This window comes from Episyrphus balteatus, chromosome 2 (assembly GCF_945859705.1).
Source record: "Episyrphus balteatus chromosome 2, idEpiBalt1.1, whole genome shotgun sequence".
In the NCBI taxonomy this organism is placed as follows: Eukaryota; Metazoa; Arthropoda; class Insecta; order Diptera; family Syrphidae; genus Episyrphus; species Episyrphus balteatus.
Window position 1 is genome coordinate 99,365,138 of NC_079135.1, and position 26,680 is coordinate 99,391,817.

General features: G+C 27.8%; 1 protein-coding gene across 15 annotated transcripts in view; it reads right to left on the reverse strand.

The window, feature by feature from the left end:
* LOC129908337 (neurobeachin) overlaps positions 1–26,680 on the reverse strand; it is a 646,575-nt gene that overhangs the window by 85,274 nt on the left and 534,621 nt on the right. For all 15 annotated transcript variants that reach the window (XM_055984756.1, XM_055984759.1, XM_055984758.1 and 12 more), the window contains exons 3-5: positions 15,038–15,164; positions 8,761–8,861; positions 8,545–8,640 (exon numbers count right to left, since the gene is read on the reverse strand). In XM_055984756.1, coding sequence (XP_055840731.1) covers positions 8,545–8,640; positions 8,761–8,861; positions 15,038–15,164 — 324 coding nt within the window. The remainder of the gene's footprint in view (positions 1–8,544; positions 8,641–8,760; positions 8,862–15,037; positions 15,165–26,680) is intronic.

The window sequence follows — 26,680 nt, forward strand, 5'->3', positions numbered from 1 at the left end:
TCAAGGATCTAAAACAAGCGAGTTATGGTGCAGTGAAATAATTCCACGGGAATCTGCTCCACATGGGAATTTATTCCACTTCAAGTGGGAATCTAATACACTTTTTGAAGTGGAATAAATTCTCACCGTATAAGGGAATTTATTACACCTATTTTTTTGTGGAATTATTACCCACCAAAAATCTGAAAAATAGATAAATTTCTGAATATTTTGAGAGCCATATTTGAATTCATGTTAATCAATACTTTATGTATACGGAAATAGAAGGTTTAGTTTTACCAAAATATTTTATTTTAAAAAAACGACGTTGTATTCTTTTTCAAAACAAACGATTAAATAGTTTTTCCTTCAACTGAAATATTCACAAATGTTTATATAATTCCAATTCTTCAAAAAATACGTTTTCTCTCAAGTTGGTCTTATTAAAGTTTGACATTTGGACATAAATTTGCCGGGACATTTGAGTTTGTATGTGTTTAATAACATACCTACTGATATTTAATAGAAACACAAATGTACATTTATGTATATTGTATATGTCATATAATCCGGCAAACGCGAATCGGAAAAAAATTTGCTCACATGAGAATCTACTCAAATTTCACAACCGAAACGCGAAGCGGAAAAAATTTTGACCACGGGAGAATCAATTTTGAGGTGTGAAAATAAAAATTCGCGCGAATTTTTATTTTCACACCTCAAAATTGATTCTCCCGTGGTCAAAATTTTTTCCGCTTCGCGTTTCGGTTGTGAAATTTGAGTAGATTCTCATGTGAGCAAATTTTTTTACGCTTCGCTTTCAACCAATTATTACAAGAAGGATTGATATGTTTTTGATCATTAAGTTCTCATTATTTGTCCGCTTTGTTTGTAAGATATTTATTCAAATCACGCGAACTGAAATCTATGAGACTTGAAAGAAATCTTCTTCCTCTTTTCAGTAAACTATTGTTTTGCTATGAAATATATATTATTTTCCCAGATCGAATTTTAAAGAGCTCTACTTTTCTAGGCATGAAAATGGTTTATAAATTTCTGACTATTTGAAACAATTTTCTAAGGTGAAAAATCAACTAAGCTTATAATTTTCATTCAAAATTACATACGATATTTGTACCTTAAGATACTATCTTTTTCCGCAAAATCCAGCTTTTCTCCAGATTGCACATACAATACAAACATAAAGTAGAATCATTCTCCAAAGTGACAAGGAATAAATCATCAAATTTGAAGGTGAATTTATTTCCCAATAAAAAGTGTAATAAATTCTTACTCGAGGCGGGAATTTATTCCACTTCAAAAAGTGGAACAGATTCCCACATGAGGTGGAATAAATTCCCATGTGGAGCAGATTCCCGTGGAATTATTTCCCTGCACCGCGAGTTATATGTGTAAAAATCAAAATAACCGTTTGAAACAAAATGGCGAGAATATTACACTAGGTAGAGGTATACAAAAATTTGGTTTTCGGCTCGTGTACTTGATGCTCTATCAAACATAGATACCAATTCAAAATTCGGTTCGGGTTTTTTTTTCCATACCTCCCGTATGCACTATTTTATGAAGCTGCAGCCTAATTTATGGATGGAATTTTTTTGAAATTAGAAGCGATGATTTTTTTCGAAATTTCAATGTATAATATTTTTTTTTTAATATCTAATAATATAATAATATATAAGTGCTTTACTTTATTTTATTTAAGTACCCCATTTTCCGAGATTTTTCATTAAGAAAAACTATTCTCATTTTCCATTTTTTTCAAATGGTAAATCTCAGATGATTCTTCAGAAAATGGACCGCTTAATGCACATTGGTTGAGTACTTATTTATATTATTGAAGACCAATTCGGTCGAAAAAATGGATTTTATTCGAATAAAAACGAGAGAGAGAAGTTGACAGAGCATGGCTTTGATGGAAAATGAGAATATTATTTTTTATTGTTGTAATGGAAAATTTCGGGAAATGGTGTACCAACTTAACTTAAATTGGTCGAGCACTTTATTATTCAAGATAATTAAAAAAAATTAGAAAATCAAAAGAAAAAATTATTTTTGTAAAAAAAAAATTGTTTTTTTTTTTTTTTTTTTCAAAAAATTGTTTGTATTTTTTTTTTGTTGATTAAAAAAAAAAAAAAAAATAAGAATCACTAAAACCAGTGTTTTCCTGTTTGTAAGAATTCTATAATTCAAATATGTAAAAAACAATAACTTTGGTTTTATAAGAGTCCTTATATTACAAACCAATCTAATCTAGTCCAGCCGGTAATTCACGAACTGATGGTTTCATCACCCGGAAAGTTGTTTCTGTTTTTTGCATTTTTTTTTCAGCTTTGGAGGTCATTAATTAAAGGATGTTGATTAAGTATTTGCTATTTAATTTTCTTTTGTTCAACAATGCGATATAGAAAAAAAAAACAGAATCTCTGTTTTTGTCGTGAAGATAGTACAAAATTAGTTTTATTGCCTTCAGGCAAGGCGGCGAACATCAAGATAGATAGACTGAGACTCAAAGGGTGCAGCGCCAACCCTTATTAATATCTACGATTTCTTTTCATTACTAACCTCATTATGGTCAGATTTTTTCTTTTAATTTTTCCACCTTTTCTTAGAATTGAAGATACTCTTTCTAAAATATTTTCAAAGCAAAAAATCATCAACAACCTGAAGCAAGGATATGCCTTGTAAGAGTGTTAATTTTCTTTATATTTTATCCCCGCCTCCCATCACTCTTTCAAAACCAGAATTGACACTCAAAATGGTGAAGGTAAAACCGTTCTGACCAAGAAGTTAATTAGCGCTTTCAAGAAATCGATTTATCAAACATCTCTCTTATACAACAGCGCCTACTTATAAAACCAAAGGAGGAAAATACCTAGCATTTTCAAGAAGGACGAAAATACCATCTTGAAGATGATATCATTATTCTCAGCTCTCTCAGGTAGGTAATTAAAATGAAACGCGAGTGTATTTGAAGTACCTGTCCTCGAGTGAAATATTCATTTATAATGTTCCAGTTCATATTTATAATATTTTATGTTTATATACCTCCTATCTACACTTTGCTTTTGAATTGGTAAGTAAGTTTAAGCTTGATTGGAATTTCTGTAATAATAATTGGCAGGTAAGAAGGTAGCTAACAACCAATAAATTCAATACATACAGAAGTAATTTTTAGCCTATTACAGCACAGCTATAGTATATAAATATTTATATATTTAAGGGATGTTTGCTTTCTTTTTTGTGAAAAAAAAAAAAAAACAAAAAGATTGAGTTTTAAATGGGATTGGTTTTGGTCTTTTTTTACTTCTGCAGGTAGGTCGTAGTCGTAGTAGATGAAGTAGTTATACCTGATGGTTGTACTTAATTATATATTTATTTTTCTGTTCGTAGGTATAGTGTTGATGATGTCAAGTTGTTGGAAATTATAAATTCAATGAATTTTTAATTCAATTTTTAATGAGACTTGTGAATAATGAAAAAATAATTGCGGTTTTGGGGAATGTTTTTTTTTTTTTTTAGTTAATTAGATAGTTTGTGACCAGAAATCATGGTTTGGGGTGTTAATTATAGCAAAGTGGGTATATTATGAGATTTGATTTAAAAATTTATTGAAATATACAGAAGAGAAGTACCATTTTCTGTGAACTGTGTAAAGCATAGTTATCTTTAGTTAATGAAAAATTTAAAATACTTTGCTCAATATTTACCTAAAAGAATAAATTTTGCTGGTATATGGTTCTATCTCACATTTCTATCTTTCATTTCTTTTTTTAAACTTCTTTTTCACAATTGTTGACTTTGAAATCGATTATTTCGAAAACAATTAATTAAAATAACTTGATTTAAAAACTTTAAGTAAGTGTACAATTCTAGCTTTTGAAATAGGTATCATTCATAACTGTAAGTGTTGCCATTGTTTTTTAATAATTTTTTTTTTTTGATTTTTTAGAAAATTGTCACTACCGCCTAAAGGGGGGACATAGAACCTCCCTTCCATAACAAAAAATGATTGTATTTAATACCTCTACTAAAAACTGTTTTCAATTCTCGGCGCCTAAGTTATCGTACTCGAGCCTTGCATTGATATGAATTTTTCTCGAAAAAAACACGTTTACGGGAGGTATATCTCGAAAAAGGAAGCTAATCCGATTTTGGTAAAAACGGATTATTATTGCTAAAACCTTCAGGAACAAAGCCTCATCTTTAGTTTTTGTCGTCATTTTAGGCCAACCTTAAACTTGTTCAGGCTCACTGTGATCAATAAAAAAAAAACATAAACATAATTTAAATTTGCAATTCTTGCCCTGAAAACTGATTTTAAGTTCTTTCCAATAATTCCATTCAATACTTGGTATTGGATATAGGATAACTTTAAGTCGACTGTTCATTCCACAAATTATGTTTTGATGGTTTTAATTTAAAATATTCTCCGACTCTTCTTTCACTGCAGTTTTCAGCTGATCAAAATTCGTTGGAGGTGGAATTCACACCCGAACGCGGTTTCGCCAGCATTTTTTAAAAGTAGGACACGAAATGTTTTCGAAAACTATGATCTGCTTTGACGGGAAAATAAGTATTCAATTTTGTGGTACGTTGATACTTTATAGTTTTTCAAGCTTACTTGACAATAATACAAAGTCGAACTATTAAAAGCATTGATAAGAAAAATGTCCAAATTATTGTGAATCAAAAACAAATTTCAGATGCTCAAACTTTTACATTCCCACTACTTTGTTGAAAACGTATTAATGGTAGCTTTTAGTGCCGGTAAATTGTAAAAAAAAGGCTCAAAAAGTACACTAAATAAACCTTGTTTTAACCCTCTACTCCATGAATTAATATTAGCGGACGAAAAAATTTAAAAATGCCTTACATGGGTTCATTGGGTTGTTTCAAAACGGTTTTCATTAAAAAAATTTGTTTAAATTAATTTGTTTATAAGCCAAATTTGGCTTCATATGCATTAAGGGGTAAGAAATTTTACTAATTTAATTTATTCAGATTTTGAAAAGAATATAATTAAAAATATCAAAATATAAATATTTATCATTTAAAAACAAAATAAAGTAAAATAAATACATTGCATTACAAAAGGTTAAGAATTTATTCAAATTTTGCTCAATTTTAAGACAATGAACCGAGAAAAGCAATTTGTTTTTGTCCGTTATATATATTTTTTCTTGTTCACATTCTTTCCACTGTCGAAGTAAGTCTTGCTCCAACATTTTCACCCACTCCCAGATAATACAAAAACTAAAAAGTAATAAAATGATTGAAAAATATTATAAGTGAGCCCCCCTCCCCCTAAAATGTTTGTGGTTACGCCGCTGGAAATGAAGTAAAACATAGTTTCCAAGCAAAATAACAATGTAAAGAAACAAAATTTGCCAACAAAAAAATTTTACAAATTGTGTAGATTTACAACCCCTTAATGCATAGGAAGCCAAATATGGCTTCCGTACTTTTTACCCTCCCAAGAACAGGCCAATAATTTTTTTACAATAAAAATTGGTTCATAGCATACACAATTAGACAATCGATCAGAAATAAATTTTTAATTCCACTTTACTTTCCAAACAAACGCAGTAATTAACACTTAAAGTATGAATATATTCTACACTTTCGATTTCAATGTACACGACTGATCGACTCACCTGTGATCATAAAATACACCTTTATTTTGGGTCGGACACACGAAAAAAACTATCTCTATGGGTTTTCAGAACCACAAAGAAGAGGATTGTATTTAATCTTTACCATTTTTTTGTAACAGAAAAGAGAAAAGTGCGTACAAACAGACAAAACCATATTTGGCTTCGTATGCGGTAGAGGGTTAAGAATAATATACAATTGGGAGACCTTTAAATTTCCTCGAAAACGGTTGTAATGGGTTGGTTAACCACAATTTTTGTATTCTGTCATAATTTCTTCAAAAGAAAGCATAAACATTTTCGAAATTCATTTTTTTGCAATTTCTTTTTATCTGAATTTGTTTATCATTCTTAAATAAATATTTGTATCAAAATTTTATAAAATAAACAACTTGGTGAAACGTACTTGTTTATAAAAAAAAGTTGTTTGGAATATTAAAGTTTTTTATATACAAATTCATAAAAAACTGAATTTAATTTCATAAAAAATTAGTACGAACTTTAAAAGTAACACAAAATTTGTTTTTATATATATTTATTTTTTAATAATTTTTAAATATTGTTGGATCATTTTTTTAAATATTTACCATACAAATTTTCACAGATTTGTCAAAAAAAAAAAAATCAATTGATCCTTTTTCCAAAAACTTGTTTTAAAAAAAGTTTTGAACATTTTTTAGAAATCTAAATATGATTTTTTCATACTTACTGTAGAGAAAGAGATTCCGGACAAAAATATTATTTGTAGGTACCTACCTAGTCGGCTAAGCCGTTTACGAGAAAATCAAAATTCAAGAAAATAATTCAAAGGCAGATTAGCTATTGAATGGTTCAAAAATTATTTCCTTTATTTTATTTATTTTTTCCCTTGAATCTTGAAATTTAACCTTGTTTACAATTACTTCAAACCAAATTCTATAGATTGAGTAGAATTTTAAAAATTTCAAAATGCCTCAAATTAGATCAAATTGGTAATCCGTTTTTTGAAAAACTGAGTAGGTAGTTATTCTAGGATTTGAATTACATGATATGAAGTACAAGCCTCTCAACTTTTGTCTTTTTTTATTTCCAAAGGTTCACCTTGTTGATGCTTGATGAAGTTTAACTTGAATGTAGGTACCTTTACGAAATCACTTCAAGGTGCATTAATCAAATTTAAATCATCATCTGCAACTTTGTTTGAACTTACAATACAAATTTCTTTTCAGTAATATGCTATGCATAAAAATATGCAGACAATTTTCTTTGAAAAAAAAAAAACCAAAGGTTTAGATTTTAATAGAGCAAAATTTCAAACGATTTAGTAAATTGCTAAAGCCATTTTTGTAAGTTACTAAGCCAAAAAGCATACAGATTTTTAACTTAGTAACTTACTAACAACTGACCTTAGCAATTTACTGAATCGTTTTAAAATTTTGCGATAATGTTTCAAAGGGTGGGCTTTTAATTCGTCATTTTAGTACAAATTACTAGGTACACCTCACTAAAACAATCTTTCATATTGTTCCTTTATTTGTATTACCGAAAATTGAATATTTTTTTTATTTGGACAGTTTTTCATGATTGCTTGTCTTTCAGATAAATTTTATTATATGTTTGTTTTTGCATCGAAATTCAAAAAACCAACATAAATCTATGTGTTATGCTTAATGCTGATTGTTTTTTTTTTCAACCACATTCCTCACTCAAATTTGTTATTTTCTATTTTTTCTAGAAAAGATAAATTTACCCCATTTGAATCAACAAAAAATTTATCGTCTAAATATTTGCACTTTTACGATGCAATATTTTTTCACAATCCTAAAAAAAAAATCGAAAAAAAAAAAAAAAACAATCCACAAAATAAATGCTTTTCTATCAAGTCGCTTTAAATCTCCACAATTTACAACCAACACAAATCACTATGATTTTCGCGGAGATAGCTATACTCAACATACATAGTTTGTATAGTTTTTTAGATTGGGATTTTTGTTGAAAAATCAACACAAAATCCTTATTTCTCCGTGAGGAATGCAATAACGAAGCATGCACCATACGAGAGTCCTTATATTTTAACATCGATAAAGATTTTTCTTGTTATTTTTGTTTCCCCCCCCAAAAAAAAGGATGTGTTTGTTGGGATTTTTGTTTTTTGTTTTTTACTCTGAACAACATGTTTCCCTGGCAATAAAGTTTTCAATATTTGCATATTTATTTTGGTTTCAGTTGAAAAAAGTTTCGAATCCCGTTGCGTTGTCGTTTTATCGCGATCTACAATTCAACCGTAGATACTTCTCTACAACACCCCTTTTCCCATCCTTCAAACCAACAAAGGATTAAAACGCAAATTTACCAACCAGGATACTCATCGTATTCGCATTATATTTATACCAACGAACGTATACATATTGGTGTATGCGAAATGGATAGCGTTGATTGTATTCGGACAGACATATATCTTTGTAGGGTTTGATGGAGGAGGAGGAAAAAAACTGGGACTCTGAATAAAAAAAAAAAAAAACAAAAATGCATACCCCGTAGTTGCATGAATATTTTTGCGTTCATATTATATTTTCAACGATTTTTCAACTAGTTTTTTTTTTTTTGTTTTGTTTTTTGTTCTGAAGTTATTTTTAAGGGATTTATGGGGTAAAAACATAAAAAATACATCATGTTTGGGTTTTCATTGAAATCAAAAAGTTAAGGAAAAATATTGTGCAATATGCACGAATCTCAATTTGTATACGTAATATGTCACTAACAACATGTGTACATATACAATTTATATAACTGCAGGTAGGTATGTAGAGAAAAAATAGGTACATATTTCGAATCATATTGAATCATATGCACTTTTTTCAGTTTTTTTTTTTTTTTTTGTTTTTTTTTTGTGTATGATTTTGTTAATACTTACGGATCCTTTTCGGCCGGGAAAACTAAAGAACACATCAGGACCGTTCCGGTGAGGCATTTGGCGTAAAACATTTAGCAACTTTGCTGAATGTCGAGGCTAAAAGTTGATGAATATAAATAATTTTTTTTTTTGTATTATTTTATTTAAAAAATGGTTTAAAAGTATTTTTTTTTTTTTTTTTAATAAAAATAAAAGAAATAAAATAAAAATACATACCCATTTGCCATTTACAGCTTTCATCGTACCAAATAGGAGTTTTAACTCTTTAACTGTGATACTATAACTCGCTAGGACACCGAGCATTTCGATGAGTAGGTCTGCAATAAAAAAATATTAAAAAGAATGCAAAATTAAATTGATGAAAAATTGTCGGTTTTTTTTTTTTTTGTTGTTGTTATGAATGACAGTTAAATGGTTGTATACAAATATGTAGAAGATCAACAATGGCATTTGTTTTTCAAGCTTTAAAAAAAAAAATACCGACTATGCCGGGTAATAAAAACGACGGACAAAATTTGAAATTTTAATTCTGTCGAATCCGCCAAATTATGGGGAAATCTTTGACTCAATAGCAGTTTGGCTGAAAAACTAATACGATCCCTTTAAAGCACAATTATGGAATGGGGAAACAAAGTCTGGAGCAGGGCTGTAAAAATATCAATTGAAAAAACAATGCATTTGAAATAAAAAAAATTTTTATTGCAATTAAAAAAAAAATTTGCATTAAAAAAAAAGATAGGTATTGCAACTGAAAAAATATTTGCACTAAAACTAAAATAGTCAAAACTGTAATAAATTCAACGAATATTAAATAAAAATATTTAATGCACACATTTTCATTAAATTTTTGTTTTGTTCAATACAGAAAATTTTTTATTTGCAATAAAATTTATTTTTTTTATTTTTCAATGCAAATATTTTTCAGTAGCAATAAAATTATTTTTAATGCAAATTTTTTTTGTCTGCAACATATATTTTTTTTAATTCAAATGTTTTTCAGTTGCATTAACAATTTTTTTTTCAGTTGCAACAAATATTTTTTTTTAATGCAATTTTTACTTGAGATAGGTATAGGTTATATGAAGTTATGCATTCGTACAAAAAAAAAGTTGACATAACATTTTTCCATGACATTGCGATGGTAGAGAATGCCAAAAAAGTGGGTCCCGGACTGTCCGTCTGTTTGTCAGTTTTTTTTTTTTTTTGTGTTTGAAAAATTTTTTTTTTTTTTGGATAATCATTATTAACGGTACCTGCCATAGAACCGTTTTTTTTTTGAAATCCGATTATCTCCAAAATTGCTTATTCCATTTTTGTAAGGAAGCATTTATACAATTTAAATATAAACCAAAAAACAAACTTCCAAAAAAATAAGTTTTGGATTTTTAAAACAATTTTGAAATTTTTTTTTTTTTGAAAAATCAAATTTTCGAAAACGGGACATTTTTTTGAAATTTTGTTTTTCGATGTTGATAAGTGATTTCTACAAAATTTCATACCAATTTTATTTAAAAATTTTTTTTTCAAAAAATTAGTTTTTTTAAAAAACGGCTCTTACGATTTTGAAATTTTTTTCTTAACATATCAATCAAAACTGCATATTATTTTATTTTTTTTTTAAACGAATTTTATTTTTTTTTTGTTCCAAATTTCTATATAAAAAGTCTTAAAAATTAAAGCAACTTTAACTCTAAGAGCAAGTTCGTGCATTTTATTTTATTTGCTATACATATTTTTCTTTAAATTTTTATTATAAAACAAATGCTTGAAAAAAAAAAAAGATTTCTTATAACCCTGATGGCTGGAGTAAAACACTGATGAGCTTTAAGTTCACATCTTTTTTCGCTGTTTCTACTTGGACTGTTATCAAAGAGGTAATGAATATGCTTATACTTTCATCCAGAATTTAAATAAAAGTTGGATCTTACTTAAGCAAATTTTTACTTAAAAAACAAATAAAACATATTTTACTTGAAGATTTAAATTATTTTCTTCTCCTTTATAAATATCATAGACAGTGTAATTCTAACTTTGAGCTATTTTCACAATTTAACTTTAGGATGCAACATTTTAAGGATTATCTAGATCAGTTTTTCAAAGTGAATCATCTCAAGAGCCCACACATATTATTATTTTTTTTTTCACTTCTTCTATGAAGCAAATAATAATAGAAAACTTCTTAAATATTCACTTCACTTAACAGAAGATTACATTTAATCGTTTTGAAATATCTCAAGGACCATTATTTGTGGTTTCTTTGCTTCAATCGTTCTAAAGGAATTGGATATATAATCTTGGTCCTTCTTTATAGTAAATAGAATGTTGTTGTTGTTGGTATGTTATTATGTCTAGCCTTAGCCTTATAGCAGGATGCGTTCGTGATGAGAAAGGATAAACTTTTGTCCTCACATATACTTTTTCATTCGTATTTCGAATATTCTATATGTTACTATTTAATTTTTTTTCTTTTTTTTTTTTTCTTCATTTATTCGTTTTAACCTCAACAATTTTGCAGACGTGACTCGAAAACTCGATGATGAGCTTACACTAGTGTAGTCGAAATGAAACTTCAAGTAATGAAAGCACACTCAGAATATAAGCAAAATGGGGGGGGGGGGGGGGGATAAATTTTATTATTGCAAGGTCTTCTGTCTTCTCTGAAGGTCTGTGTGCCTGCAATACTATCAAACATACTAGTTTTTTTTTTTTTTTTGTATAAGGGTGAAAATGAAATAAAACTTTTATATGAGAGCCAAAAAGACATTTTTGGTGCAGACCGCGTGGGGAATATATTTTTGTGTGGATTTAGTTACATCAACAAAAAGTTTCACAACCCACCTCCTACCAAAAAAAAAAAAAAAAACTAGTTACTTCAACAACATTCTTTTTTTCTCCATATTACTGTCAGGTATAGATATACTAAAAGTTTGGGCAACCAATATCCAATGAACCTTTAAAATAGTTTTTAGTTGACATGCGAAGAAACTAAATGGGCAAACGAACTGACTATATAGTATAGATGGATAAAGATTGATTTAGTTTTCAATTCAAGAAAAAAGTAACATTCTTTCTTACCAAGAAATGAGAATGGAATAACATTTAATTTGAAGAAATATTTTTGTGAGCTAATTGTATTTTAGGTAAAAGTTTGTTTGGAGAAATTTGAAAAGTTTGACATAAAATTCTTTTCTTAATTGGATGTTTGAGGTTTTAGTTAAATTGGAATAAAAATGTAAGTGACCAATTTAATTCTGACTCTATTGAGCTCAAAATAGTTGATTATATTTTTTTCACAGCTGGAATATCAATATTCAAGATTCACTATGGTGTATACGTAACATTTTTTTTTTGTAATTAACTATTTAATTTTATAAGATTTTTGCATTATCACCTTATAAGTTAAGATTTGTTCAGCTTATAAGTTGGTAATACAAAAATCTAGAAATTAAATGGTTTTATACTTTTAATGAAAACAAAAAGTTACGTATACACCATAGTGAACAGAAGTATTTTCGTTTCTGTAAAAAAAAATATAAAACCATTTCATTTCTAAGAGTCTTGTATTACCAATTCAAAAGTTAAAGGTTTAGGTTTTTGTAAACAAAATACGATATAGTTTTTTAACTCCATAAGATAGAAAATTCAGAGCACCAAGAAGCTTATGGCAGTGAATACGAGATTAAGAGTCAGCGTAACTCGGAAAAAGCTAGAAACACATATCCAGAAATAGTTCAAGTTGGAACGCAGGTTGAGTAAGTTTAGGCCATATGTCCAGGGATCATGAAAACATTAATAAGGTCTGAGAATCAAATAGGGGAAGTGGGGGCCAGACCGCCTATGGGGGCAAGACGGTTTTTGTACTATGTTGTATGAAAAAATATTAAATTGGCAGGTCTTTAATATAAAATAAATGCCTTCTGGTAAGATCGATTATGTCTGTAAGTATGAGCAAGTTTGGTTGAAATCCCAAGAAGATAAAGTAAATTTTGTGATTTTTCATCAAATCGTCATGTTTTGTGTGAAAAGAAATTTGTACTTTTTTAAATGAAATATTTAAAAGTATTAATTTTTTTCTTTTTTTGTAATAAAAGTTGGGAACCGACCTTGTGGGGGCAAGACGGTTTTTTGTTAGATGTTTTTTCAAAACGTTATATCTTTTGTTCAGTATTTTTAATTTTTTTTTTTTAATGATGAGATTTCCTAAAAAAAAATATTAAAGTTAATGAATAGACACTTTATTTTAATTAAAAGATGTTTTTTATTGGTTTTTAAGACGGTTTAAAACTAAAGGGGCGGTCTTGCCCCCCACTTCCCCTATAGTAAGAAGGCCCTCCTTCACTTTTTTTTTTAGAAGTATGCGACATTTTTCCGAGAACCGAGACCTTTTAAATCATATTAGTCTTAATGTGTTCCACCCAAGGTTGTAAGAAATATTTGTTTTCATTACAAATTAATATGAAAAAATATTTATTATAAGTACACTATTTTTGCATAAAAAAAATGTATTGCAACTGAAAAATATTTGCTTTAAAAAATAGTTTTTACAAGTAAAAAAAAAATTGCATTAAAAAAAATGGTATTGCAACCGAAAAATATTTGAATTGAAAAAAAAAAAAATTTTGTACGTATTCCAAAAAAAAAAAAATATTTTGCATTGAAAAAAAATTTCAGTACAAAATTGTGTGCATTAAATACTTTGTTTTAATATTCGTCAAATTATTTACAATTTTGGCTATTATATTATTATTATTATTCAATATTATAGTTAAAATACATACGTAGCTTATGTATGGTCAAATAGCCAAAATTATTAGAAATTTGACAAACTATTATAAAAAAAATTTTTAATGCACATATTTTATATTGAATTTTTTTTTATTTGCAACAAAACAAATTTTTGTTTTAATGCAAAATATTTTTATTTACAATAAAAAATTTATTTTCAATGCAAATATTTGCAATTAATATTTTTTTTTTTTTTGTTTTTAATGCATTTTTTTTTTTAGTTGCCAGAAATATTTTTTTTTATTTATTACCTTCTTTGTTTTGCTTCTTTTAGTTCAGATTAAATTAAAAACGCATCTTTTTATTTTAGAAAATTATTTATTTTTAGCCTATATATTTCGAGGTCTTACTTGCCTCATCTTCAGGGTCTAAAAAATAATTACAATGCGTTTTAATAAATTATATTAACAAATAATTTGAATTAAAAAATAAATAAACATTAAAATATTTTTTTTTTAATGCAAATATTTTGTATTTGCAACAAAAATTTTTTAAAATTTCAAATGCATTTTCTTTTCAATATTGATATTTTTACAACCCTGATTTCACCAATGGAATGAAGCCATCACTCTCCTTTTTTTTAATTTTTTACCCAATTTTTTGTTGTAATGTTCGTATTTTCTTCAAAAAATATCCTTGACTCCTAAATCCTTTAACATAAATTAAAAATTCCCTTGTCTACAAAATCTCCAAAGTTAACCTAATTAACATCGAATAACATTTTTTTAATCCTCTTTTATACAAAAAAAAAAAAGTCAAACAAAATTTAAAAAAAAAAGCTGAAAAATTATGTTCCACTTGACAGAGGCTAATTTGCCTACTCAGACTCAGAGAGAGACAGAGTTCAACTTCATCTTTATTATACCTCCCGTTGATTGCCAAAAAAAAAGAAGAAAGATTATAAAATTGGAATATCCTATAATTACACCTCAAATAACCACCCCCTCTCTTTTTGAGTTGATGTTGATGTTTGTTTCGTTTATATTCTTGTTGCTTCACAGAGAGAGAGGAAGCTTAATCATGTGCTGATGAAGAAGATCCAAGAAGAAGAAGAGTCTTCTTCTTTTTCGAGGAAACAGTTAATTATAGACACGAACATGAGTTTCATTTCGAATGATATATAATGATGAGGAGAAAAGAGGGTAGAAGGGGGCGGAGAATTTTTATATTTTCATCATATTTGCCAAAGAAACTTTGGTAATTTCCTTTTCCTCTGCATCATCAGATCACACTTATGTGTACTCGTCTTATACACATTTATAGAATCACGTCTCCTTGTGTATATGTAGATGTATTGTAGAAGTATAATATTTTATTCATTGAGACAAGGAGATTGGAAACAGTTGCAAAATTCGAAATGAATCTCTTCAATGCGTTCCACTATACCTATATCTACCTACCATTGAGCCAGAAGTCATATATCAGAAGACTCTGCGGGTGAATATACCTTTTTTTTCCCTACCTCTACCTTATACACAATTGTGCCTCATGAATTTCAACGCCGGAATAAATCAATTTTATTGCATGGCGCCCGGATGAAAATCAAGTGGATGTTGAGAGAGAATCGGAAGCGATTCAACTCCACCTTTACTACAAATGTATACTTATATTTCAACTGTGTAGATTTGTTGTTGTATGCCTCCAAGGATACAACAACAACAATACAATATTACACATGTAAGCTTACATTATATATAATATAACGTACCTGCGACAACGGTTTCCGAACGCTGAAGCCTGACGAGAACGTGCTCGATTAAGCCAACATCCGTGCATGCTTGAAGATTTCGCACACTCTTTCGCAGGATTGCAATGAATACACTCCAGATTTCAGCCTGCAAAAAAATAAGAAGAAGAAGATGAAAATATTGAATATAAAATAAGATGTATTGAACAATTTACAAATGTTATGTTTTATTAAAATTAAATTGATTGATTGAGTTTTGAGGAATTGTGTCACACGGAGAAAGGTAAAAGAAGAAGAATTTATTTCGATGCAAGTGATATTATACTGGGGATTCAGGTATCTTTTGACAAGAAGAGGATTGAGAAGAAAAATATGTAGAAATAATGATATTAATCAAAATTGTCATTTAGGTACTAACGTCTTACAATTCTGTATGTGTATGTAAGTCTGTCTGCTTAAAATTTTGAAGGAATGTTAAAGAAAAAAAAAAAAATTGTGTGCGATTTTTGCCACTAGAGAGCGCCATATTCTACTGTATGGAATTTCACATAGCCAATAACCAGCGGACAACCAAGACCCTTTCAATGATACCCCATTTGAAAAATTGCTACAAGTGGTTTAAAAGCTATGATGTCAAAGGTGAACATAAATAAATACCGGTATATCACATAACCTTCCTCTTATCTTTTCCTTAGTTTCTGAAGTATTCTGATGACTTGTTTACTAGGTTAAGGCTTGTTTAATATGAGCCAATTGAAAATAATAATTCAAAAGAAACTGATTTCCTTGAAAATTTTCGAAGTATGGGACAGAACTTAATTCCATTTCATTTGCTAAAAATAAAAAAAAAACTTTTGTTTAAATTTTAACTTGATGTCGACAGTTTTATAGGTGCAAAAAGGTACTTTTGCACATCTTCGTTCACTTCAACACATTTTAGCATAAAAAAGGGAAAAAAAAAAGAAAATTTAAAGTGACACCTCTTAAAGCGGTCGAAGTCGAATGAAATTAAAAACAATAGGGAACAGCCATCCAATTTTACAAAATTTTGATTGATATAGATAGTTGATAGTTTTTTTTTTTTGATACCTATTTTAGATGAGTTCTTTAATTTCTGATCAAAACTGAAGCAATTTATCGATTTTTAATGAATAAAAATAATATTGGTGATGGTAGTCAACCTTGTGTGGTTCCACTTTATAAATAAGCGCGCAATCAAACATTTTAACCTTTAGACACGCACATTGTGGGAGTGCCAGGGATTTTATATTTTAAATTTTTATCATTCAAAAGACCGACTTCAAAATTTCGTTGAAAGTACTTATGTATGTAAGTTATTGGAGCACAAGACCAACTATTGATTGATTTCTTTCTAAGGAAATAGTTTCACACATACCTTTAACTTTAATCTCATTATTGACAATTCATTTCTCTATTCAAAATGTGTGAATAGAGAAATAGAAATGAATGTTTGGTAAAAGCAATTCCTCGTCATAAATTTAAAAATTAATTCTTAGTAAAAAAATATTGGCAAAAAATATTTTTTTAAATATTTTATATTGGAATTTTTTTATTTTCTACTTCTGGGAACAAAAAATATTATGTTTTCTCAACATATACTTGCACAAAAGATAAATGGAAAAAAAGAATTTTTTTCAGTGGAATATACATTAAAAGGTCTTCTGAAGTTGAAACATTCTTGGAAAAAAAAATAAATTTTCTACCACAACAGAGAGAAAAACACTTTAAATAATTGTCTTAACATTATTTCTTTCAATGAATTTCTATATTGGCAAGAAGAGAGAAAAGCAGTGTTTTAGCATAATCAGTGAAATTGAAAAGAAATAAAATGCACGACTGGGGTCGCACGTACTTGCTCTTATGGTAAAAGTAACTCTTATGTTGAAGCTTTTTACCAAAAAAAATTAGAAAAAATCTAAATTTTGTTATTTTTAAGGAGTTTCATAAGTAGAACAAAAAAATAAAATCTGTTTTTATAATTAATTAAACACCGATTTAAAGGAACTTTTACACAAAACCAAGTATGCAGTCTGATTGAAAATATTATTCAACACATAATAACAAAAATTCGATGAAATTCATCAACCCGTTTTCAAAAAAACGATTTTTCAAAAAAAAATTTTGAAATATTTTTAAAAAATCCAAAAATGAGTTTTTTGAAAATTTGTTAAAGTTTTTTAATTAAGTTTGTTTTAACGTTTCTGTATAAAAATTTTGGTTGAAATCTGTTTTGTCGTTAACGAGATATTCATAAATCAAAAAAACCGTTCTATGACAGGTACCGTTAGTAACGGTTCAAAAAATATTTTTTTTATTTCAAAAGTTGGCTCTTATGTGTAATACTACACACAAAAATTTTGATCAAAATCGTTAGAGCCGTTTTTGAAAAATATTAATTTTCTATTTCCGTTATATGACAGGTACCGTTAGTTTTGGTCCTAAAAAAAAAATTTCAATTTCTCCTCTAGGGAATCACCCAAAACTGTTAACTACCAAGTTTGAAGAAAATAGCTCCAGTAGTTTAGGCTGTAGCTCGAGGTTCTTACAGACAGACAGACAGACAGACAGAATTGCCGGACCCACTTTTTTGGCATTCTCCATCATCGTAATGTCATGTAAAATTGTTATCTCGAGTTCGATTTTTTTTACGAATCCTAAACTTGCCCTATAGTACCTATATCGCAAGTAAAAGGAATCCTCAAGTTTTTTTTAATGAATTTTTTTTAAATTTAATAAACAGTAGAGGATGAAGTTTTAAATAATAAAGTATTTTACAAAACGCTTTATTTTTAATAAACTCTTTATTGGCAAGCCACTTTTCAATACCTTTTATTTTTGAAAATAGAAACTAGGAAAATAGGTTGGGGTCAAAATTCTGCCGGGGTCAAAATTCTTTTGCCAAAATTCTGCTTTCAAAATTCTGCTTTTCAAAATTCTGTTTATCATAATTCTGTTTTTCAAAATTCTGCTTTTCATAATTCTGTTTTTCAAAATTCTGCAAAAAATTAAAAAACGATTTGGAAAATGTTAAAAAGCGCGCGCTTTTTAACATTTTCCAAACCGTTTTTTAATTTTTTGCAGAATTCTGTAAAATCATCTTCTTGAAAAATTATCTGCTTATTTGATTACTTACCTACATATATTGTTATTCTTTGAATGCATATTAATTTTCGTTTTATAAATAAATAAATTTGAAAAAATTAAGAAGAGGTTTTTAATACTAAACATTTCCGAAAATAATTCAAAATTTTTTAAAAGGAATATTTTGTATCAAACAACCGATAGGTTCCAATAAGTTATAGATTTTATTTGAAAGAAAGTCAGTCTTTGCATTTTAAAAAATATTTGCGACAATCAAACAAAAAAATTTAGGAAAGTACTAATGTTGAATTACATTAATGAGGTATATTTTTCTTTAATACCTATGCTATAAAAAAAAAAAACAGAATTGGCATTTTTGTTCAAGAATAATGCTGGCAGAATTTTGAAAAGCAGAATTTTAAAAAGCAGAACTTTGAAAAGCAGAATAGAAAAAAAGCAGAATTTTGAAAAACAGAATTTTCGTTAAAAAAGCAGAATTTTGAAAAGCAGAATTTTGAAGCCAGAATTTTGACCCGATCCCATTTTAAAATCTAAGATCAATGCAAAAGTAAGGAAGCACTTCATTTCCTTTTTTTTTTTTTAATTTTTTAAAACTAATGTATACCTACCTAATTTTAGACGAATTATTTTTAATTTCTATTCCCTCTCCATTTTCATATCCTTCAAATCAAAGTAACACTTAAAATTAAATTGACACTTAAATCTGAAATTCCTTACACAAATATCTTCAATTTCCTGAGATTCAATTCCAACCTCTTTTTCTAATTTAAACAAAAAAAAAAAAAACCTCCTCTCTGTTTCTCTCCCTCTCAATTGTTTTGTCTTTCGTTTTTTCTCTCTTTTTTTTTTTTTAATTAAAAAATAAAGTGAAATATAATGCCTTTCACTTCAACGACCAGTAATTGAACCAATTTTGATTCACTTTATACTTTGAAGGCAAAAGATAAATCAATTTTCGCTCCTTCAAAATCAAATCCTTTATAAATTCATCTTCCACTTCACACCTGAAATGCCACCATCACTACCGCACCATCATTGGTATCATCTCTTTCGTCCTTTTACAATATCACTTCTTCTTCTTTTTTTTTTTTTTTTTGTTAAATTCTATTACCCACTCAAACCTTTTAATGGAATTTGTGCATTGACAGGAATTTTGTGAAACCAAGCAAAAGGACCAAAGCTTTTTCTCTCTCTATTGGTCTAATAAAATTCCAATTCATATCCCATCAACCGTAAGCACAGTACAAGTTCAAATAAAAATACCAAAAAAAAAAGTATATAAATATATTTTAGCAGACGAAACCCTTCTTTTTTTTTATTTGAAAACGTATTTAACATTAAATTAGCGATGCTTTCAAAATGAAAAAAAAAAGATCACAAGGATTTTAACCATTTCACCCCTAAACCATTCAGGTGTCAAGTCAGTTTGGCGCAAGCAAAGCCAACCAACCAAAACTAAACTTTTGAATACCGACTTTCGTCCTCTCTTATTCCAAATGAAGGGAAACATCGACCACCAAATCTGACCGAGACACACACAGGACACAGGAAAATCTCTCCATTTCAAAACCGAGAGAAAAATACTTGAAAATATTTTGTATTTAAATTCTATTTTGTAGTTAAAAAAAAATAATAAAAACACGACCTCACCCCCACCAACTGGAGCAGAAGAAGGACTTATTTAAACCCTCAACAACCTGGCAGCCCTAAACAGTCAGTCACATTACGTTTTTTTTTTCAACCTCTTTAAGTCACAAAGACTATCTCTTTAGCTTAGGATGTGATGTCGGCGGAGACCAACGAAGACCAAACGTCAACGATGTCGACAGAAAGAGTTCACAAAAAAAAAAGGGTTGCTCATTGTCCTTTGGTCTAATTTGGAATAAAAAAAAACCTAAACTGCGTAGGTGTAGGAGTTTACCAAGAAGCTTTACAAAATGACAGCAAAAAAAAAGACGTTAACCGGAATGAAGGGAGAGAAAGATGAACAAGAGAAGTCAGGACTTATGGTGCACTTAAAGTACCTATACGAATGTCGCTTACTGACCTAGTAATCTTTTAGTACGTAAAAGCACTCAAAGCAAAACGAACCGTATGAAGGGAGTTATCCTGGAAAAGTAGTTTCTTGGTATTCTATTTTTTTTTTTTTTTTTTTTTTTTGGTGCAAATGTATTCATATGAACTACCGGGTTGGACTTGAAGTAAAGTTGAGAAGTGCATAATATTGTATTGATGCATAGGGACATAGCAGAAAATACAAATGTACAGTACAGTACATCTTCTTTATATGAAACAGAAATGTAAGGGTTAAGTTGAGATTGTGGTTTAGTTCGTTCATGCGTTGGTTATGCGTTGGAGTAGTTTAGTAGGTAGCATGAGTATAAGAATGTTGATAAGAACTGGCAAATTCGCATCTTTCTTCCTGTAAACTATATGTTTTATGAGTGTGTTTCCTCATTCTGTTTTAATGGAAAGTTACATTCTCGATGTAAAAGGAAGTTATTAGTTCTTAGGTGTTAAGATGTTTATAGAGCGTGTAAGTAAAGGATCTAATGGATTTTGATGTAGGGTTTTTCTTTACGGTACGTAGTACATCAATGCTCTTGATAAAATGCAATCTTGTGTCTTGAAATTAATGAACATGGTATAAATTGATTCATAATAATTGTAGTACAAAAAAGTGTACTTTCAGTGTGCCACTTCTTAATATTCATTCTTTATTCAAGCTTTAATTGGTATCTTAGGTATATGGTATCCTAATTTGGCAACTTGAGATTTTGAAACATAAGAATAACTTATCTTAACACTTAAAGGCATAACCAGTAATAAATTGCCAGTCATTTTGGAATAAAAGGTTATTTGTCTTCAGGCGACACGTTAATCCCTAACACACATCACAGTTTTTTATGGAAATATTTATTATTTGAGATCCAAATCCGGACCAAAACACCAACAAAATCACTTAACTTGAATGAGATCTAATATTTATGCGGAACAACCCGACTAAAAAGTTAAGAAAACATGATATAAGAACCACGAGTAATTCAAAATGTGTTGTCAAAAATAAATAGTCTAAAATTAGGAAAGACGTAATCCAAATCCAAATCCAGGGGACTATTTCACCGCATCATACAAATTACAATTTACAAAAAATGTAAAATAATTGACAAATTTTGTTCCACCAACTTTTAAATCCACACAAAAAGTTAGAAATTTGTTAAAAAAAAGTAGGTAGGTACAAACACAAATTTGTGATTGTGAATTGTATTTGGTGAAATAGACCACAGGAGTAGCCAAAGAAATTTTTTAATCAATAGGTAAGTTCTTACACAAAAATTGTTTTACTTTTTATAAGTTACTTACTTTTCTGATATGAATTTGTTAATATTCTAATATTTAGTCATTGAACATTTAAAGTATTGAAATATCCACTAGAGCTTAGGATTTTATGTGACAGAGCTTTTAAAAGTACAACACACTTTAACAAACAAAAACAATACAGAGAGCTTCAATTTAATATACAGTTTAAAAAAAAAGTTACTATAAGCAAATTGCTTGTTTCCATCTTCATTGCCACCATTTTTAACAAAAATACGCCAATTTTGAAAATCCATAAAAGGTGTTTTTTTTTCCTTAATACCATTTTTACTTGCGATATAGATATTATATATCAAGTTATGCATTCGTACAAAAAAAAAAGTTGAGATAACATTTTTCCATGACATTACGTCTGTCAGTCTGTCTGTATAAGGAGCTACAGCCTAAACGGATGGACCGATTAATGTCAAACTTGGTATGTAGCGTTATTTGGACCAAAAATAACGGTACTTGTCATATACCGATTTTAGTAAAATTGAAATATTTCGAAAACGGCTCTAACGATTTTGTTTAAAAAATTCAAATATTAGTTTTAAACTAAGGTCTACCTTTTAATGAAAAAAATTTTTTTTGAAAATCATTATTAACGGTACCTGCCATAGAACCGTTTTTTTTTTTTTCAAATTATCTCCGAAAATGCTTATTCGATTTTAACGAAACTTTTTGTGAAGAAGCATTTATATAATTTAAATATAAGCGAAAAATAAAATTTCCAACAAGATAATTTTTGAGTTTTTAAAAAAAATTTGAAAATTTTTTTTGAAAAATCAAATTTTCGAAAACGGGACATTGAATTTTTTTGAAATTTTGTTTCTAGATGTCGATTACTGATTTCTACAAAATGGCATACCAATTTTTTTTTTTAATTTTTTCCAAAAAATTATTTATAAAAAATTAGTTTTTTTAAAAACGGCTCTAACTATTTTGAATTTTTTTTTATAAAAATGCATCTTATTATATCAATCAAAACTGCATACTTGTTTTGGAGGGCAATTTGATTTCAGATTTTATTTTATTTTTTTTTTTAAAACAATTTTATTTTTTTTTCCAAATTTCTATATAAAAAGTCTTAAAAATTTAAGCAACATTAACCCTAAGAGCAAGTTCGTGCGACCCATTTTATTTTTTTTCTGGTAGGAATAATTTAAAATCTTTTTTACGACAATGCTTCTAAAAATTCATTAAATAATAGTCGTTTATTAGATTTTTGTCTACTTAGATTCTGACCAAGTTTTTTGTTCAGATTGTGGAAAATATGCTTTTTTTAGTAAAAAATAAATATCATATTGCGTACGGTTAAGACAATCTACTCCTGTGTTTAATTTTGCCAACTTTAAGATAACAATAAATAAGGTTTTTGAACACATTTTAAAAATTAAATCAGTAGTTAGACAATGTTTATAAATACGACCTTAAACGAATTGAATTTTTTTTATGATGTCTACTATTAGTTTATATTTGAATTCAATAGCTTCTTTTGTAAACTCTACACAATTGCATTAAATTTAAGAATGTTGATTTAATTTATATTTGTATAAATTATATTGGAAAAAATAAAATCTTGTTGTCCTCTTTAACAAACCGACAAAACCATATTTCACAAATTGACATGAATAATATTATCTATCATCCCACACACAATAAAATATTAATTAATTCTTTGAAAACAAAATCAATTTCCAATTAATTTATTTTCGATTACCCTTTCCATAAAAAAAAAAATAAAATAACAAATAACTTCTGTAAGATTGAAACTACATCATCCATCTCTTTCATTGAATTCATTAAAATTATTATGTAATCATTAGAGTTAAGAAGAAAATGAAAGTAATTATAACTTTTGTCTATAAATTAGAGAGAGAGAGAGCCTACTCAAAAAACATACCTATAGCGATTAAATAAGAAAGACTTGATAAGTTTTCTTCCTAAAGTCGTAATCATTATTATATCCATTAAAAAAAAAAAAGAAGTTTTGGTATTATATTACCAAATTATCCTTGTTTGTTGTATAATTAAAAATAAAATAAGTGTGCTTTGTACAGGTGTATCGCCACATTCAACATATGGAAGGATGTTTGTTGTTTAATTAATCTTTATTAAAGGCAAAACTTTGACGTTTGAAGAAGAAAATCAAAAGAGTGCTTAGCTAAGAAGAATAGGCAATTATAAAGATTTAATAATTTCCGCTAGGAAATTAGAAAACATTACCTAGGTAAACGGGAAAGTTTTTATTAATTGCACTTAATATTTATGATTTCTTGAAGATTTTTAACAAAAAGTTGTAATTTTTTTGTAAGAAAATAAAGTAATCGGGTACTCCAATCAAAAACTATGTACCTATTGTCTGTTTTTATAAATACAACAGCCTAAATTGATGGGAAATTCATTTCAGAGTGTGTAGTGTTCTTTAGAGTTTCAGTGAGACTGTGCATCTTTTCGTTTCGTCCATCTAAACGGGTATAAACGGATTTGCTTAGAAAAATTGGTACAGATGATTTTTATGGAGTTTCGAAAGTAGTTGTTTTTTTTTTATGTCTCGCTTAGAAAGTATAGCTCCTATACATAATTTTCGAAATTATTAGCATTACCTTCCATACCTAGTTTTTTTTTATATAACCGATTCCAAAGAAAATTTTTGTACACAAATTTTTTTAGTATGCAACAGCCTAAATTGATGGAAAATTCATTTCAGAGTGTGTGGTGTTCTTTAGAGTTTCAGTGAGACTGTGCATCTTTTCGTTTCGTCCATCTAAACGGGTATAAACGGATTTGCTTAGAAAAATTGGTACAGATGATTTTTATGCAGTTTCGAAAGTAGTTGTTTTTTTTTATGTCTCGCTTAGAAAGTATAGCCCCTAGGTATACATAATTTTCGAAATTATTAGCATTACCTTCCATACCTAGTTTTTTTTATATAACCGATTCCAAAGAAAGTTTTTGTACACAAATTTTTTTAGTACCTATCCATAATGCCAAAATTAACAAAAATTAAAAAAAAAAATAAATTTGAATTAAATTTTTATTTTTGAAAAATCAATGAATTTCTCTTACTTCATTTTTATTGGCCAATATTTTTTTAATTATTTTTTTTTTTTAATTTATTTTTAATGTACAAAACTATTATTTTTTTAAAACCGTCCCTAACGATTTAAAAAAAAATATTTCTTCTATAAATTCTTCATGGGAGGTCAAATTCATGTTTTGTAATTTTAAAAACAAATTCTATACATTTCTTTTAAAATTATATCAAAAATAATCTATTACCTATGTTTTTTTTTTTTTAATCTTTATTTTTTTGTTTACAATATTGCCATCAACGTTTTTTTCATATTGTGATAAAAATTTCATTAAAACGTTTCTATTAAAAACATCTCAAAATAAAAAATATAAAATTTTAAATTTTTTACAAAAGTTTGTTACGAAGCCTAGATTTCATTTTCAAAAAAATTTTTTATACAAGTTTTTGCAAGAAAGCATTGCCATTGCCATAATGACATTCACGATTATAGTTTTGAGATCAAGAATTTATTATGCCACTACGGCCAAGTTGAAAGTACCAAAAAAAAAAAAAATACTTCACCACGAAACTATAGCCCCAAAATAATTTTTAAGAAAATCAATTCAAAAACAAAAATTTTAAAATTACATTCTAAAAAGTCACTTTATCATTAAATCAGTTTTTGTTAAAACATGAAACATTGTATACCTATAAAGCAACAATTTTTCTATGAAGCAAGTTAAAAGAACTTTGAGGAAATTTTTAAATTTTGTTTGCAAAATATAAAGCAAAGATTAAAATTAACAACAACAAAAACATCATAAATATGATGGTAGGTACTCCAAAATATGAAAATAATCTTTTTTGCATTTATCTTTTGATCTCAAAGCAATACCACATGGGAAATAATCAATGATAGGTTCTTGTTTTGTATATATTTGGCATACAAATATATACTGCCATTCTATTTGCATGGATACCTAAGGGTTTTTTTTATGTTTATGGGTACGTGATACACAAGAGAATTCATTGCCATTTTACTTATCTTTCTTTGTTTTTGTTCAAATTTCCAGGTACAAAACATAATATATTTTCCAACATCATACAACAAATTGGAATTGAGGTATTTTTTTTTTTTTTAGATATCAATTCTCGCAAAAAAGCAAATATTCGAAATCAAGAACTTAATATTCTTACCTCAACAGTACACCTATAAAAGCTTTTTGAGTCTTAGATTTTAATAAACTCACATTACAACTTCTTGGAAATTCTAAATAAGAATGTTTTTGATATCAAAACGAGGACACAATAATTATTTCTTTATATGTATATTAGGGTGGGTCAAAAAAATCGAAATTCGTTTTTTTTATTTGGTACCTCGAAAACTCGATTGCTAGACACCTGTAGAATATACTCACCAAATATGAGCTCTTTATCTTAATGGGAAGGTCCTTCGCTTTTCAATTTTCCATTTTTACATCAAGCTTCTACTAAAAAAAAATATTTTTTTAAATTAATTTTAGCCAATTTTTTTTTTCATATTCTTGTAGAAAATTGAACGCTCTACAAAAAAGGTTGAATACACTTTTTTGAATTATCTAACAGTTTAGTAGATATTTAAGGTCCAAAAATCGAGAAAATCTTTAAAAATTCGTTTTTTGTTCTTAATTTTGAAATTTTGTTCAATTAAAAAATTATAATAATCAAATGTGCATGACATATTATTGTAGGAAAGAGATTGCTCCACAAAAAAGGTCTTATTAACTTTTTTTATTAATATAATCATTTGAAAGATATTCGAGGTCAAAGTTAAACAAAAATATAAAAACTTTTTTTACTTTTCAAAATTTGCTAATTCACTGAAAAGTCATTATTATTAAATTAGTAAGATGGATTATAGTAGGGTCTTAAATGTTCTACAAAAAAGTCCTTGGCATCAAATTGGTTGCTGTAACCGTTTAGAAGATATTCGCAACTAGGTTTATATCTTTCAAATGGTCTGTTTCCTACAATAATATTTCATGCGCGTTTGATTATTATAATTTTTCAATTAAGAACAAAATTTCAAAATTAAGAACAAAAAACGAATTTTTAAAGATTTTCTCGATTTTTGGACCTTAAATATCTACTAAACTGTTAGATAATTCAAAAAAGTGTATTCAACC